The sequence below is a fragment of the Rhinopithecus bieti genome, unplaced genomic scaffold, assembly GCF_001698545.2.
Source record: "Rhinopithecus bieti isolate Rb0 unplaced genomic scaffold, ASM169854v2 scaffold_6979, whole genome shotgun sequence".
NCBI classification, from domain to species: domain Eukaryota; kingdom Metazoa; phylum Chordata; class Mammalia; order Primates; family Cercopithecidae; genus Rhinopithecus; species Rhinopithecus bieti.
Genome location: NW_016805527.1, coordinates 1,010,140 through 1,028,606, shown reverse-complemented (window position 1 = coordinate 1,028,606; position 18,467 = coordinate 1,010,140). Strand labels below are relative to the sequence as shown.

General features: G+C 33.6%; 1 protein-coding gene across 1 annotated transcript in view; it reads left to right on the top strand.

Annotated features, from left to right (window-relative positions):
* Positions 1–18,467, top strand: part of SNTG1 (syntrophin gamma 1) — a 408,192-nt gene that overhangs the window by 349,768 nt on the left and 39,957 nt on the right. The window contains exon 16 of the mRNA XM_017872759.1: positions 10,416–10,526. Within this exon, the coding sequence (XP_017728248.1) occupies positions 10,416–10,526 (111 nt within the window). The remainder of the gene's footprint in view (positions 1–10,415; positions 10,527–18,467) is intronic.

Here is an 18,467-nt window from a genome sequence, read left to right as displayed (position 1 = left end):
ACCAACATTCTTTAGTATGTGAATGGATAACTCAACCATGGTATATCTAGAAAATGGAATATTATTGAACACCAAAAAAAAAAAAAAAAAAAAAAGAAAAGCCATGAAATGGCATGATGGAAACAAATGCACATTACTAAGTGAAAGAAGTCAATTGGAAAGGACTATATACTGTATGATTCCAACTATATGAGATTCTGGAAAAGGCAAAACTATGAAGATGGAAAAAGACCAGTGATTACCAGTGATTGTGGGAAACAGAGGGATGAGTAGGTTTGCGCACAGAGGATTTCCAGGACAATGAAACTACTCTGCAAGATACTGTAATGGTAGATAAATGTTATATTATGTTTGTCAAAATCAATAGTATTTATAATACCAAAAGTGAACCCAAATGTAAACTTAGGACTTTGAAGGATAATGATGTCAACGTAGGCTCATAGATTGTCACAAATGTGCCACTTTGTATCTTTTGCATATTATTTCTGTGAACATGAAACTGCTCTAAAAATAAAATCTATTATTAATTTAAAAAATCATACACACACTATTAACCAACTGTATCTAACAGACATATGGATGATACTCCACCCAACCACAGTTGAATACAAAATTTTCTGAAGGGCACATGGGACATTCTTCAGATTATACCATGTGTTAAGACATAAAATATGTCATGATAGATCTTAAATGATTGAAATAATACAAAATATCTTTTCTGCTCACAATGGAATGAAACTAAAAATCAATACCAGTAGAAACACTGGATAATCCAGAAACAAATGGAAATCAACACAGTCCTGTCAAATGGATAAAGAAGAAATCGTAAAACAAATTAGAAAGTATTTAGAGGAAAATGAAACACAAACATATCAAAATATATTAGACAAAGTGAAAGCGTACTAAAAGGGAAACTTACAGGAGTATAAGTATATATATTAAAAAAGAGGACGAAAACAAAACTCATCTAAAAATAAGACACATCACAAATCAGTGACCCAACATTACATCTTAAGGAAGTAGAAAAAGAAGAATAGACTGAAAGCTAGCTAGAAAGGTGAAACAATAAAGATTATTGTTGGAAAAAATAAAATAGATACTAGAAGAGTAATAAAGAAAAAAACAACAAAATTAAAGCTTGGTTCCTTGAAAAGATCAACAAAATTTGTAAGTCTTTAGCCTAACTGTCTCAACAAGAAGATCCAAATTACTAAAATCAGGAAAAAAGAGAAGAGACATTTTGATAACATCGTAAGAATAAATGCATTAAGACACAATTTTATGAGCTATTGCATTTCAGAAATTTGATAATCTAGATGAAATGGATAAATTCCTGGAAATATACACACTGTGAAAAGTAAATGAATCTATAGCTATTTAGGGGATTGAACCCACAATCATAAATCTCTCAACAGAGAAGAGGCCTGGACCACGTAGCTTTATTGGTGAATTTTACCAACCATTAAAAAAAAGAAAAAATCAAAGTTATTCTCAAATTCTTACAAAAAAAAATTGAAGAGGTGGGAATGCTTTGTAAGTCATTCTGTGAGGCCAACATTACCTTGACACCAAAGCCAGAAGATACTGCAAGAAAAGAAAACAGTAGCGCAATATTCCTAATGAATATTAAAGAAAAAAAATCTCAACAAAATACTAGCAAACAGAATTCAGCAACATATTAAAATGATTATACATCATGGTCAAGTAGTATTTATTAATGAAATTCAAGGAAGTTTCAATATATGTAAATCAATCAATGTAATACAACACCTTAAGAGAATTAAGGTTAAATGAAAACACAATAATCTTCTCAATTAATATAGAAAAATACATTTGTCAAAATGCATCAACCTTTAACAAAAAACTTAATAAACTAGGAAGAGAAGGAAATTTGAAATATGACAAAAAGATCCACAGATAGTATTATATCCAATGATGAAAGACTGAAGGTTTTTCTCCTAAAATCAGGAACAAGAATACTTGCTTTGACTTCTTCTGTTTGACATGGTATTATTGACAGTTTTAGCCAGAGGTATTAGGCAAGAAAACAAAAGCCAAAAAATTGAAAATAAGTAGTAAAATTATCTCTGTTCACAGATGACATGATCTCTCATGTAGACAACCACACACACACACACACACACACACACACACACACGCAACAGATGTATAAGGCCATTTTTGGATTGGTATAAAGAAATACATGAGACTGGGTAATTCATAAAGGAAAGAGGATTAATTGGCTTACTGTTCTTCAGGCTATACAGGAAGCACGGTGCTGGCTTCTGATGGCTTCTGGGGAAGTCTCAGGGAGTTTTTAGTCATGGTGGAAGATGAAGTGGGAGCAAGAATGTCACATGGTGAAAGTAGGAGCAGAGAGCAGAGAGAGGAGGTGACACACATTTTTAAATGATCAGATTTCCTGTGAACCCAGAGTGAGAGCTCACTTATTGCCAAGGGGATGGCCCAAGCCATTCATGAGTGCAGATCATTCAGGGATCTGCCTCCATGATCCACACACCTCCTATAAGGCCCCCTTCCAAACACTGGGATTAGATTTCAACAGGAGATTTGTGTGGGGACAAATATCCAAACTAAATAACCGCACAAAACCTGTTTTAGCTAATATGTAATAGTAATAAAGTCACAGTATACAAAATCAGCACACACAAAAAAAGAATTGTGTATCTATACACTAACAATGAATAATGTGGAAAAACATTTGAGAAGACAATTTCATTTATAATAATAGAATTAAATAATTGGAAATATACTTAACCAAGTAGACGAAAGTCTTGTATACTAAAATCTACAGAACGTTGATGAAAGAAATTCAGTGTATATAAATGAAACAATATCCTGTGTTTATGAATTGAAAGACATATTATTATTAAGATGACAATATGATACAATGCAGTCCTCATCAAAATGTCACTTATGTTTTTCGAAGAAATAGAAAAAGTCCATCTTATAACTAATATAAAATTTTAAGGATCTCTGAATATCCAAAACAATCTTGAAAAATAACAAAGTTCTTTTGACTTCTGTTTATAAAACTTATTACAAAGCTATAGTAATTAAAGCAATGTTGTCCTGTCACAGAGACTGACATAAAAACATGGAATGGAATAGGGATCACAGAATGAACCTCACATGTATGGTAAAATGATTTTCAACAAGGGTGCCAAGACCATCCAATGAGGAAAGAGCAGTCTTTTCAACTAATGGTGTTTGTTAGTAAAACAAAACATTCACCTGCAAAAGGATAAAGTTAAATCTTTGCTTTACACCATATGCAAAAGTTATCTCAAAATGAGTCAAAGACTTAACTGTAAGAGTTAAAATGATAAAAATTATAGAAGAATGCATAGGGGAAAAGCTTCATTACTTTAAATTTGGCAATAATTTATTTGTTATGACAGTGAAAGCTCAAGCAACAAAATAAAAGATAGATAAATTGGACAACATTAAAGGGAATGACTTTTGTACATCAAATGGTACTACAACAGAGTGCAAAGGCCATCCACAGAATGGAAAAATGTATTTGCAAATCATATATGTGATAATGGTTAATATCCAAAATATAAAAAATGCTTATACAACTGAGTAACAAAACAAGCAACCCAATTCAAAATGGAACATGAGTAGATATTGCAACAAACAATATATACAAATGGCCAACAAGCACACAAAAAGATGACCAACATCACTAGCCATTAGTGAAATGCAAGTCAGAACCACAGGAGTTACCACTTTACATTCATTGGGATGGCAAAAATCAGAAAGAAAACAAGCAAAGTTGTTGACGAGGAAATGGAGAACTAGTAACCCTTTCTTTCACATTACTGGTATAATTATAAAACGATGTAGCCTCTGAAAAACATTTGGGGATTCCACAAAAAGTTGAACATAGGTTACCATGATTCAATAATGCAGCTTATCAGTATATACACCAAAGAATTGAAAGCAGGGACTTAAACAGATACCTGTACAGCAATGTTCATAGCAGTATGACTCACAGTTGACAAATGGTGAATGCAACTCAAATGTCCATCAATAAATGAATGGATAAACAAAATTGGGATTTTCAGACAATGGAATATTATTTAGCCATGGTGGGCCTCGAAAACCTTATGTTAAGTGAAATCAAAAGCAGAGATGTTTTATGATTCCTCTTAAGTGAAACACCTAGAATAGGCAAATTCATAGAGACAGGAAGTAGAATAAAGGATACCTGGAGTAGTGGGGAAAGATAAGTGAAGACATATGATTAATGGGTACAGAGTTCCTGTTTAGGATGATAAAAATATTCTGGAAACGGCTAGTGGTAATGATTGCACAACATTGTGAATGTATTTTACGTTCTTGAATCATACATGTAAAAATCATTATGATGCTAAATTTTATATTATTCATATTTTACCACACGAAAAGAAAATGCAAATGTTCTTTTATTTTATAATTGTTAATGTTAAATAATAATTTGAAATTAGAAAAGAAGAAATTATAGGCAATGTAAAAATACATGAGTATATTTTACTTAATTTTGACTGCTCTTATACAAATGTTTTAGTAATAAAGTAATCAAGATATGGAGTTTCAGTACTTTAAAAGTCTGCTTTTCTTCACATAGGTCTATGTTGAAATAACCTATCAAATTGTGTTAAGTGGTCTACCCCAGTTGAGCGAACACACAACATATCACACTCAAATCACATGCCTGCCTTAAATGAAAACCTCTCAGGGATACCCACTGGCATCATTGACAAAAAACTGTGAGACCTTTTTGGTTTAAAGAAAATCTTCGGCCCATCTATTCATGAGAAAAACATTGAAAACATTATAATAGGGGCTACTCTACAAAGTACCTGACAGAACTCTTCAAAGTTGTCAAGTACAGTCTGATAAGGAACTGAGAACCTGTCACAGCCAAGTGGAGCCTAAGAAGTCACACTGAATAAATGTAACATGGCGCCATAATGGAAAAAGACATTAGGATAAAACTAAAGAAATCTAAATAAATGATGACCCTACTTAACAATCTTCTGATATTAGTTCCTTAACTGTGACAAGACACCACACTAATGTGAGATATCAATAATTGGTCAAACTGGGTGTGGGGTGGATATAAACTTTCTGATTGTCTTAATATTTTTAAGTCATATATATGTATAATATCTATATTTACATATAAATATTATAAATAACATAACGCATATGTATATCTAATATATAATATTTCCCTGCAAAATATCTTTAGACTTGTAGGATGGGTTCAATGTCATTATGTAGTCAAACAACAAATGCAAGTTTATTTTTTTTTAGTGCTTTTGCTCTTCTGCAGATTGTATGCTATCTAAACATGCTACTGTGATACTGGATGATGGGGCATAGTCAAAAATCCTTTTAGACTTCTGGAAGGAATTTTGATCTAGTAAGCAATGAATTTCCTTATAAACCTATTAGCTCCAGATTAATGCCCCCCTCAGGAATTCTTGGAGCTACAAATCTGGGAAAGTATTATAATGCACTGTAGGCCCATATAAATTGAAAAAGTGTCTCCTGAAAGAGGATAGCAGAAAATATTGACTTCAGTCATGAAGGGTTATGTTGCAGTAATTCCTTGTTGCATCTTTCTGAAATGATGCACTAAACTAGTAGTATTGTTCAGATCATGGACTTAAACTTTTCCTTGAGCATGGTACTCATATTCCTCCACATTTGTCAAACTAAGGGTACCTCAGAAATCTAGCATAAATACTGCAAGTGTTTTGTGTGCATGAGTGATTTACTTTTAAAAAATTGGCATATAAAAATTAACATTTAAGAACACATATAAAGTAAACTGGGGACTAGGATTCTACCTTATCATATGCTTATCTTATGTATTAGTTATACAATTAAGGTAATATTCTATTATTTTATATAATCTCCATGTCGAATTTTCTTTTTACTTCTGTTGTCACTTTAATTCTTACATTTTGATCTTGTTTTAGTATTAATGTGTAGAAGAAAAATGCCAATATTATAATTGGTCAAACACAAACATTTTCACCCTTTCTTTCCTTCCTTCCTTCCTTCCTTCCTTCCTTCCTTCCTTCCTTCCTTCCTCTCTTTTTCTCTTTCTCTCTTCCTCTCTTTCTCTCTTTCTGACAGGGCTCACTCTATAGTGCAGTGGCATGATCACGTCTCACTGTAGTGTCAACCACTGGGTTCAGGTGATTCTCCCATCTCAGTTTCCCAGGTAGCTGGACCTACAGGTGCATGCCACGAAGCCCAGCTAACTTTTTGTCTTTTTTGTAGGCAAGGTTTCATCACGTTGCCCAAGCTGTGTAAGACAATATTTTTTTAATGTAAGGTACATTTATTCCCCATGTACCAATATAAAACACACACACACACACACACACACACACACACACACACACACACACACACTTTATTGAGTTGAAGATGAAAGTTGCAATTTTTTTGTCTGCCATTGTTACCTGTCACCATTAGAATACAAATGTCCAAATGGAGACCATGGGTAATGTCTCCTAATTATAAACTTGTAATATCTAAGCTGAAAATATTACCACTAGGAAAAGTTATGCATATGACTATTTACTGTGGAATTGTTGGCTGGAGATAAACATGTTCTCACTCCCTTTCATTTACCCTTAAATGTATTTATTGGAACCTTTACCAATCTCATTTTCTCAGTGCCAGTGTGAGATAATCTTAGAGAACAGGCATTTTACCAGGAATTACTTTATGTTTTGCTGGGTAAGGGGGTAGTACTTTCTCATTAGAAACTCTGCTTAAAGAGGCTAGGACCTTAAGAAATCTGGGTTTTAAGGATCACTGGTGGTATGTTAAAATTCGTATTTGTGATATGTTTAACTATAACTTTCTCTTCATATGACAGTGTGAATGTATTGACATAAGTGGGAATTTACAGGCATACCTCATTTTATCATACTTTGCTTTATCATCCTTCATGTATACTATGTCTTTCACAAATTGCGGGTTTCTGGCAACCTTGCATTGAGCCACTCTATCGGCTATTTTTCCAACAGCGTGTGCTGACTTTGTATCTCTGTGTCACATTTTGGTAATGCTTACAAAATTTCAAAACTCTTTTTAATTATATTTGTTGTGGTGACCTGTAATTAGTAATATTTCATGTTATTATTGTAATTATTTTGGAGCACCATGAACTGTGCCCATATAAGATGGTGAACAACTTTAACCAAAAAAAGTGTGTTCTGACTGCTCCACTGACCAACTGCTCCCCACCTCTCTCCCTGTACTTGTGACTCCCTATTCCCACAGACACAATAATTTGAAAATCAAGCTAATTAATAATCCTGCAATGGCCTTTCTAAACATCAAGTGAAAGACTCATATGCCTCTCACTTTATATCAAAATCTAGAAATGATTACGCTTGGTGAGAAAGGCGTGTTGAAAACAGAGATAAGCTAAAAGCTGGGCCTCCTGTGACAAACAGTTAAGCAAGTTGTGAATGCAAAGGAAAAGTTCTTGAAGAAATGTAATAGTGCTACTCCAGGGAACACATACATGATAAAAAAGTGAAACAGCCTTCTTGCTGATATTGAGAAAGTTTTCATAGTATGGATAGATCAAACCAGCCACAACATTCCCTTTAGCCAAAGCCTAATCTAGGGGAAGGCTTTCTTTTCAGATCTATGAAAGCTGATAAAGATGAAGAAGCTGAAGAAGAAAAGGTTGAAACTGGCATAAGTTGGTTCATGAGGTTTAAAGAGAGAAACCATCTTTATACCATAAAAGTACAACGTGAAGCAGCAAGTGCTGATGGAGAAGCTATAGCAAGTTATCCAGAAGATCTAGCTAAGATCATTGATAAAGGTGGCTACACTAAACAACAGATTTTTGGTGTAGATAAAACAGCCTTATATTGGAGGAAGATGCCATCTAAAACTTTCATAGCTAGAGAGGAGAAGTCAATGTCTGGCTTCAAAACTTCACAGGACAGGCTGCCTCTCTTGTTGGGACCATTGCAGCTGGTGACTAACGTGTAGCCAATTCTCATTTACCATTGTAAACATCCTACTACCCTTAAGAATGATGCTAAATCTACTCTACCTGTGCTCTAAATGGAACATTAAATCCTGAAGAACATCTGTTTACAGCATGGTTTACTAAATATGTTAAGCCCACTATTGACACCCACTGCCTCAAGGAAACAATTCCTTTCAAAATAATACGGCTCACTAAAAATGTACCAAATCATCCAAGAACTCTGATGGAGGTGTGTAAGGAGGCTAATGTCTTCTTGTCTGCTAACACAATATCCATTCTGGAGTCCCTGAATCAAGGAGTATTTTCAACTTTCAAGTTTTATCATTTAAGGAATGCACTTTGTAAGTCTATAGATACCATAGCTAAAGTGATTCCTCTGATGGATCTTGGCAGTCAATTAAAAACTTTCCAGAAAGGATTCACAATTTTAGATGCCATTATAATATCTATGATTCATGGGAGGAGGTCAAAATATCAACATTAATAGGAATTTGGAATAAGTTAAATCAATTCTAACCCTCATAGGAGACTTGGAGAGGTTCAGGACTTCAGCGAAAGACGGAAATGCAAATGCAGTGGAAATAATAAGAAAACTAAAATTATAAGTGGAGCCATGAAGATGTGACTGAATTATTGCAATCTCATGATAAAACTTTAGTGAGTGAGGAGTTTCTTCTTATGCAGGAGCAAAGAAAGTAGTTTCTTCAGATGGAATCTACACTTATGAAAATGCTGTGAATATTGTTGAAATGATAACGAAGTATTTAGAATATTACATTAATTTAGTCGACAAACAGCAGCAGAACTTGAGTGAATTCACTCCAATTCAGAAATTGTGTGGGTAAAATGCTATTAGGCTATATTGCGGACTACAGAGAAATATTTCATGAAAGAGTCAATCGATGCAGCAGACTTCATTGCTGTCTTATTTTGGGAAATTATCACAGCCACCCCAACCACCAAAAATCACCATCCTGATGAGCCAGCAGCCGTCAGCATCAAGGCAACACCCTCCACCAACGAAAGGACTATGGCTCACTGAAGACTTGAATGGCCCCTAGCATTTTTTAGTAATAAAGCATATTTTAATTAAGGTATATCCATTGTTTTTTAGGCTTAATGTCATTGTGCACTTAATGGACTACAGGATTGTAACAAACATAATTCGTATGTGCATTGGGAAACCAAGCAATTTCTGTGACTCACTTTATTTCAATACTTGCTGTTTTGTGGTGGTCCGGAACAAAATCCACAAAAGTCCTGAGGTATGCCTGTATATACCCTGAGGTATGCCCATATATGCTTTTATCTATCACCTTTTATTCTGAAAAAGATGTGAGACATATACTCTGTTCTTTGTTTCTTTACTATTTTATCAGAGACAATAGCTTAAATAGGACTGCACTCAGAAAATATTTGACTACATCAGCTATGTTTTGTTGATCTCTTTAGAAACCACAAGAAATCATTTTTAAAATATTTGAAACAATAATTTGTAAAAGTATTTACTATCACATATTTAATGAGGTGAACGTATGCTAAGATAAGGTAAAAAAAAAAAACTACATGGCATGTGATCGTGTTTGAACACACATACACAATTTTCTTCTTCAATGATTTATATCTTTGGTATTTTACTTTGGACATGCATGGTTTTAGTTTCAGGACATACCAAAGAGCGAAGTGCTGCACCTACTCCCAGGAAATATGATTTATGATATAGAATAGACAAAAAATTGTTATAGACAATTCCCACTTATTGCCAATTTAACCTTGTATATATCCTTTTTTGTTATTTGGAAAGGCAACAGATTTCTGTTACTTTCTGCTTCAGAGAATTACATTTGTAGAATATGTTTCTGAAAGAGGCCTCTCTACTTTCCAAGATACTATAGACTGATGCAGATGGCTCTATAAAATGCTTATTCTGAATCTCATGAAAGTACCGTGTCAGCGTTTGTCACAGGTGTTTATTCAAGCTAATATGTCCTCTTAATAAAGCTAAGGTTATTAGTTGAACTTCAAGATAAAGCTCCAGAATGATCAATTCAAAATCACTTTGTCACTTCTATTGAAAAGGACTCCATGAAACATACAGTTCTTATTGACCGTGCACATAAGACAAGATACTAAAAGTAATTTATTTTTATGTATTTTCACAATAATTATTTCATGGAAAAAATATTTCTAAAAATTAAATGATAATATTGAATCACAAATGTTAACATTTTTAAATTTCATTTTAAAATATTGGGACATAGTACTAACTTTGTATGATTAACTTTTACCATTTAAAGAAGAACAGTTTCTTGATTTGAAAGCAGATATTAATTCCATTGACTTACATTGTTTCTTTTTTTCCCTTTAGGCTATCCTTTGGAGGTATAAGTTTTCTCAGCTTAAAGGTTCTTCAGATGATGGCAAGAGCAAAATCAAATTTTTGTTTCAGAATCCAGATACTAAACAGATTGAAGCAAAGGTAAACCCAAGAAATTCGTCCTATAACCCCTCTAAACCACATTAATGTCATTAAGGAACAAAGAGGGGAAACCTTTGGGGAATCACAAGAGCAAAAACACACATTCTCTGCTCATCTTGAAATATCCCTCATGTCCAGAAGAATAAACCTACTTTAAGATTTTATTGGCAAATTTTCACTTAAAGGCTGCACTTAAAATGAATTACACAAAGCTAATTGCATTTCTTAATTTTAATTCCTTATGAACTGCATTTGTATCAAACTAAAATAACATCCTGGGAACTACAGCAGTCCTTTGGTGGTTTCATTCTGAATAATAATTTAAAATACTTTGTAAAAATCTGACTTCATATTTACATAAATTTATATATTTATATTTTGTTTGTATATATTTTTATATATTCAAAATCTCCATTTTTTATTGACCTTAATATAAAATTGACAGATAACTCTCTCAAGTTCTTGCATTAGAATGGAAATTATAAATGCATTATCTCAGCTATGTCTGGGGAAAGAAGGGACAATAGATATACACCAAATGGGGAAAAGGATAAATAACAAATACAAAGTGAAAAAATTATATCTATGAACATGAAAGCTCAATATAATTTTTCAACTATGAATTAAAATTACCATATTTCTATTATACCCCTTTACTTATTAAATTCAGGGATAAGAAGCCTTAGCCTGACATTCAGAACCTTCCCAGGAATGTCCCTTGATGATATTATAGGCAAAGTCTCCTGTAACACTGCTCTCCTTCTTTTAACAAGGTGACTCCTTGTAGCCTTATATATCTTCTGCTTTTCTCTTAACTGTTTTCCTTAGCTTTTTGTCTGAGTATCTCTGGAAATGTCCCGTTCTTGTCTCTTACGTGTCTTTGGACTCATCTTTTCTGCCTCTTCCTAACTCACAGGTTATGTAATGTGGGAACTGTATCGTTTCTACAGCGGGCTCCTTTGCCACTGCATGCATTGATGTTTCCAGGGGGTCACCTCACTTTGTCTCCCATCAGTTTAGACAAATGCCTTGATAACTTCTTCCACTCCCTTTACTTTACATGCCTCATAAATTTTAACTTAGAATTCTAACACAACCTCTTCCCTGAATATAGACCCATCTTTACACTGACCCTTTCTCCACCTCTCGTTACTACTCCTCTTCTCCCACCTCAGCTACCACTGATCAATCATTTACTTTGTGCCAACCATTTATTCTGATAACATCAAAGAATGCATTACTCTTGTCAAGAGTGTTTTACCTTTAGCTCTTCGTATATTTCTTAATCTTTCAAAGCCCAGCCAAATTTTAATACTGGTGAAAGATGTTAATATTGTCAGTTCTGTATTACTCTGGCATTTATTCTGATGGGGAACCTCAACCACCAGCTGCTGACAGCAGTATAGTATTCAATTACTTACCCCAACACTTTTTAATGAGTCAACAAACCCTTTGCAAAGGAACAAGAGTGATAAATGTAATTTAATGGCTGCTAACTATGGTATTTAGATGTTAATTTAGTGTAGCATGTATTATACATGCAATTAATTATACTGACAAGTTTACTAGAAATTCCCTGTCAGCTGATAAATATTATTCATTCTTGTAATTTTTGTGTTTTAAAGCTTTCTCTCATATGTAATTCATTAAGAAGTGGTGTAAGAAAAGATATTTGGTTGAGTGAAATTCTCAAATTGATAGGAAGTAATTATGGAATAGAGAAAAAAGTAGTCTTAAAAATAATGAGATTATGACATTTGGTGAGTTGTTGAAATTCTTTAAAGTCAGCATCTGCCTTTATAAAATAAAAGTAAATAATATCTCCATGGGTAATACTGAAAATATCCAGTAAAATATGACGACTATTTAAACAACAAATAATGCTAGCCAATCAGAATGTTGGCCAGACCTACATAATTGTTTAGCCGTACTTGTGCATATCACCTGAACATTACCTCTGCTGACATAAAAATTGTGTAAGAACTGAAAGCAGGACTTTTGCTAACTATTGTATAACCTCTATAACCACGACTTGTGAGCAGTAAGCCAACATACCATCACAGGAGCAAAGCAATTGTAGTGTGGATGTTCTTGTGTGGACATAAGCTTTTATTTCTCTGGGATAAATGCCCAGAAGTGCAAGTTGCACCATAGAATAGAAAATGTTTCTTTAGTTTTAAATAAAATTCCAAATTATATTCTATAGTGGCTATAGAATATAGATAATATTTTGTATCCTACCAGTAATTATAAAAGATCCCGTTTCTCTACATCCCTGCTAGGTTGGGGTATTTTCACTTAAAATTTTGGTTCTGCTCATCATAGTCTTCATTTACATTTCCCTCAAGTCTGATAGTGATGAACAACTTTTTATATGCCTATTAGCTAGCCATGTATGTTATGTCCTCTTTGTTAAGGAGATTTATCTTCCTGTTTCTTGCCCATGTTCTGACAATATTGCTATATTATTATTTTTCAGTAATTTTTACTGATTTTTATATTGTGGTCTGTAATCCATTCATTGAATTCTGCTCTTTTAATATTTGCCTATTTTTTAGTTGCTTTGACTTTTATATTGCTCTTATTTTTAAATTTTTTGAGATAATATTTTAGATTTCTGATTTGAAATGTCCTTTCTAATATAGGATTGAGTTCTATAATTTCCTTGTTAACACTGCATTTGCTGCATCCCCAAAATTCTGACATCCTGTGTTTCTATTTTCATCAGTTCAATATGTTTTTATTTCCTTTAAGTCTTTCGATTTGACAAATGAATTTTTTTCCTTTCCTTTTTTAAATAGACTTTAGTTTTTCAGAGCAGTTTTAAGTTCACAGCAAAGTTGCGTGTAAGATACAAAGATTTCCTGTATACCACCTGTCTCTACACAAGCACGGCCCCCTCTGTAGTCAACATCCCCCCGAGTGGCACATTAGTTATAGCTGATAAACTTACCGTGACACATCATTACCACCCAGAGTCCATGGTTTACATTAGAGTTCACTCTTGGTGTTGCGTATGTTATGGGCTTTGATATGTATAGTGGCAGGTATCTGCCATTATAGTATCACAGTCGTTTCACTACCCTAAACATCTTTAGTGCTCTTCCTATTCACCCCTACCTTCCCCCAACCCCAAGAAACCACTCATTTTTCAAACTTGTCTCCACAGTTTTGTTTTTTTCAAAATGTCATATAGTTGTATCATGCAATAGTTACCCTTTTCACATTGACTTATTTTACTTAGTGATATGACTTTAAGTTTCCTCCACGTCTTTTCATGACTTAATAACTCATTTCTTTTTAGTACGGAACAATATTCAATTTTCTGGCTGTATAACAGTTCATTGATCCATTCACTTGCAGACAGACGTCTTTGTTGCTTCCATGTTTCAGAAATTATAAACAAAACTGTTCTAAACATCCATATTAAGGTTTTGAGTGGACATAAGTTTTCAACTTCTTTGGGTAATATCATAGAGTGTTATTTCTAGATCATACGGCAAAAGAGTGTTTAGTTTTTTTAAAACTGCCAAACTGTCTTCCAAAGAAATTGTAGAACTTTCCATCTCCATCACTTGTGCATGAAAGTTGCTTTTGCTCCACAATCTCACCAGTATCTGTTGTTGTCCATGTTCTGGATTTGGACCATTCTAATACACATGTAGTGGTATCTTATTGTTGTTTTAATTTGTATTTACCTGATGATATACAATGGGGGGCATATCTTCATATGCTTATTTTCATCTGTATATATATATATATATATATATATATTTTGGTAAGGTGTCTGTTAAGGTTTCTGGCCCATTTTTAATTGGAATTTTGTTTTGATATCATTGAGTTTTAACAGTTCTTTGCATATTTTCATTAGTATCTTTTACCTGATATGTTGTCTGCAAATATTTTTGTCCAATATGCAGTTTGTCTTTTCACTCTCTTGAGAATGTCTTTCATAGAGCAGAAAGTTTTAATTTTAATAAGGTCCAGTTTATCAATCGTTTCTTTTGTGGATCATGCCTTTGGCATAGAATCTAAAAAGTCATGGACAAAGAGAAGGTCATCTGGACTTTGTACTGTGTTATCCTCTGGAAGTTTTTATATTACTGTGTTTTACAGTTGGAGCTGTGTTCCATTTGGAATTAATTTTTGTGAAGGGTGTACGATTTCTGTATAAGTTCTTTCTGTTTTGCATTGCATGTGGATGTCCAATTTTTCCAGCATCATTTGTTGAAAAGGCTATATTTACTCCATTGTATTTTTTTGCTCCTTAGTCAAAAATTAGTTGACTATATTTATGTGCGTCTATTTCTAGGCTCTCTATTCTGTTCCATTGATCTATATGTCTGTTCCTTTCCCAACATCACGCTGTCTTTATGACTGTAGCTTAGAGTATGTCTTCAAGTTTGATAGTATTAATCCTTCAACTTCCATCCTGTTTCTCAATATTGTGTTGGCTATTCTGGGTCTTTTGCCTCTCTCTATATATTTTAGAATCAATTTGTCAGTATCCAGAATTATTTGCTGGAATTTTGATTGGAATTTTATTTAATCTGTAGTTCTAGTTTGGAATAACTGACATCCAGACAATATTGAGTCTTCCTGTCCATGAACATGAAATATATTCCATTTATTTAGCTCTTTGATTTATCAGAGTCTGATAGTTTTCCTCTTATATATTTTTTGTTTATTTAGTTAGATTTATATTAACTTACCTGACATGTTACCGAGAATATCTTTCCCTTTTTTATAATATTAGTAGAAAATCTTTGGATTTCCCACCCTTAAGTATGATATCAGCTGTTGGTGTGGTAGGTAATTGTTATCAGGTTGAGGATGTTCCCCATCTATTCCTAGTCCACTGAGAGGTTTTATCATGCATGAGTGTCGGATGAGTTTTCTGTATCTATTGATATGTCATGTGATTTTTCTTCTTTAGCCTGTTGTTTTGATGTAATACATTAATTGAATTTCAAATTTTGAGTAAGCCTTGCAAATAAACTATAATAGTGGATTCTTCCATTTCTCCTTGAAGTTCTATCAGTATTGCCTTACATATTTATATATTCTTTTATGAGGTGTAAACATGCTAAGGATCATTATGTCTTTTTGGATAATTTATTTACCATGGTCTAATGTCTCTCCTTTTCCCTAAAACTTTCCTTGTTGAAGTCTGCTCCATCTGGAATCAATAAAAACTACTACTGCTTTCTTTAGGTTACTGTTAGCATGGCACATCTTTCTCCATTCATTCACTTTTAATCCATGTATGCCTTTAACATTGAAAGAGGATTTCTTGCAGATAATGTATCATTTGGTCTTATTTCTTCATCCATAATGTGCTTTTAATAAGCACATTTAAGACCACTGATGTTAAAAATAGTTTTTGATACAGTTGGATGAGTATCTACAATATTTCTTATCCTTCTGAATTTATTGCCCTTGTTCTTTGTTTTTATTTTAGTCTTGCATGTTTTACAGATTTTGTAGTTTTAACACTTAACATAATTCCATTCTCTCTCCTTATTAGCACAAGAGTTATATATATTTTTTACTTTATTAGTGGAAGCACTACACCTTGTAAAATATGTTTACAACTAAACCAAGTCTGCCTTCAAAATAAAACTACACTGATTCACAGGTTGTGTATTTTATAATAACAAAATCCTCCTAATTCCTGCCTCTCCTTCCATTATTGCTGTTACTCATTTTGCTTATACATAATACTATAGAATCTAATACATTGTTATTATTTTGAATAAACTGTTATGTGTTAGATAAATACTATTTCATTCATTTCTTTTTTATTAGAATTTGCATTTTCTGCATACATTGCTTATTTGTTCTTGCATGTGGTCTATTTTGAAGCTTGAGGCATATTAATCAGAGTTGTTTCAAATGCCTGTTCTAATAAATCCAATGTTCCTGCCATATCTGCACCTGGTTGTGATGCATGCCCTATCTCTATAAACTGTGATGTCTTTTTTGCTTGTATTATGGTTTGCAATGTTTTCTTTCTTTTATATATATATATATATATATATATAATTTAAGTTCTGGGATACATGTGCAGAGCATGAAGGTTTGTTACATAGGTATACACGTGCCATGGTGGTTTCCTGCATCCATCAACCTGTCATCTAAATTAGGTATTCCTCCCAATACTATCCCTCCCCCATCCCCACTTCTCAACAGGCCCTGGTGTGTGATGTCCCCCTCCCTGTGTCTATGTGTTCTCATTGTTCAGCTCCTACTTACGAGTGAGAACATGTGGTGTTTGATTTTCTGTTCCTGTGTTACTTTGCTGAGAATGATGGCTTCCAGCTTCATCCATGTCCATGAGGACATGAACTCATCCTTTTTTATGGCTGCATAGTATTCCATGATGTATATGTGCCACACTTTATTTATCCTGTCTATCATTGATGGACATTTCAGTTAGTTCCAAGTCTTTGTTATTGTGAACAGTGCCACAATAAACATATGTGTGCATGTGTCTTTATAGTAGAATGATTTATAACCCTTTGGGTGTATACTCAGTAATGGGATGGCTGGGTGAAATATATTTCTGGTTCTAGATCATTGAGGAATCACCACACTGTCTTCCACAATGGTTGAACTAATTTACACTCCCACCAACAGAGTAAAAGCGTTCTCCACGTTCTCTCCAGGATCTGTTGTTTCCGGACTTTTTAGTGATTGCCATTGTAACTAGTGTGAGATCGTATCTCCTTGTGGTTTTGATTTGCATTTCTCAAATGAGCAGTGATGATGAGCATTTTTCATATGTCTGTTGGCTGCATAAATGTCTTCTTTTGAGAAGTGTCTGTTCATATACTTCACCAACTTTTTGATGGAGTTGTTTGTTTTTTTATTGTAAATTTGTTTAAGTTTTTTGTAGATTCTGGATATTAGTCCCTTGCCAGGTGGATAGATTGCAAAATTTTTCTACCATTCTGTAGGTGGTCTGTTAACTCTGATGATAGGCTTTTTTGCTGTGCAGAAGCTCTTTAGTTTAATAAGATCCCATTTGTCAATTTTAGCTTTTGTTGTCATTGCTTTTTGTATTTTGGTAATGAAGTCTTTGCTCATTCCTATGTCCTGAATGGTATTTCCTAAGTTTTCTTCTGGGGTTTTTATAGTTTTGGGTCTTCATTTAAATCTTTAATCCATCTTGAGTTATTTTTTGTATAAGGTGTAAAGAAGGGGTCCAGTTTCAGTGTTCTGCATATGGCTAGCCTGTTTTGCCAACACCATTTATTAAATAGGGAATCCTTTCCCCATTGCTTGCTGTTATCAGGTTTGTGAAACATCAGATGGTTGTAGATGTGTGGTATTATTTCTGAGGCCTCTGTTCTGTTCCATTGGTGTATATATCTGTTTTGATACTAGTACCATGCTGGTTTGGTTACCATAGCCTTGTAGTATAGTTTGAAGTAAGGTAATGTGATGCCTCCAGTTTTGTTCCTTTTGCTTAGGATTGTCCTTGCTATGTGGGGATTTTTTTGGTTCCATATGAAGTTTAAAGTAGGTTTCTTTTTTCTTTTCTTTTTTTTTTCCAATTCTGTGAAGAAAGTCAATAGTAGCCAGATGGGGATAGTATTGAATCTATAAATTACTTGGGGTATTGTGGTCATTTTCATGATATTGATTTTTCCTATCCATCAGCATGGAATGTTTTTCCATGTGTTTGTGTCCTCTCTGATTTCCTTGAGCAGTGATTTGTAGTTCTCCTTGAAGCGGTCCTTCACATCCCTTGTAAGTTGTATTCCTAGGTATTTTATTCACTTTGAAGCAATTGTGAATGGGAGTTCACCCATGATTTGGCTCTCTGTTTGTCTATTATTTCTTTTTTTTTTCTTTTTTTCTTTTTTTTTTTAATTATTATTATTATACTTTAAGTTCTAGGGTACATGTGCATAACCTGCAGGTTTGTTACATATA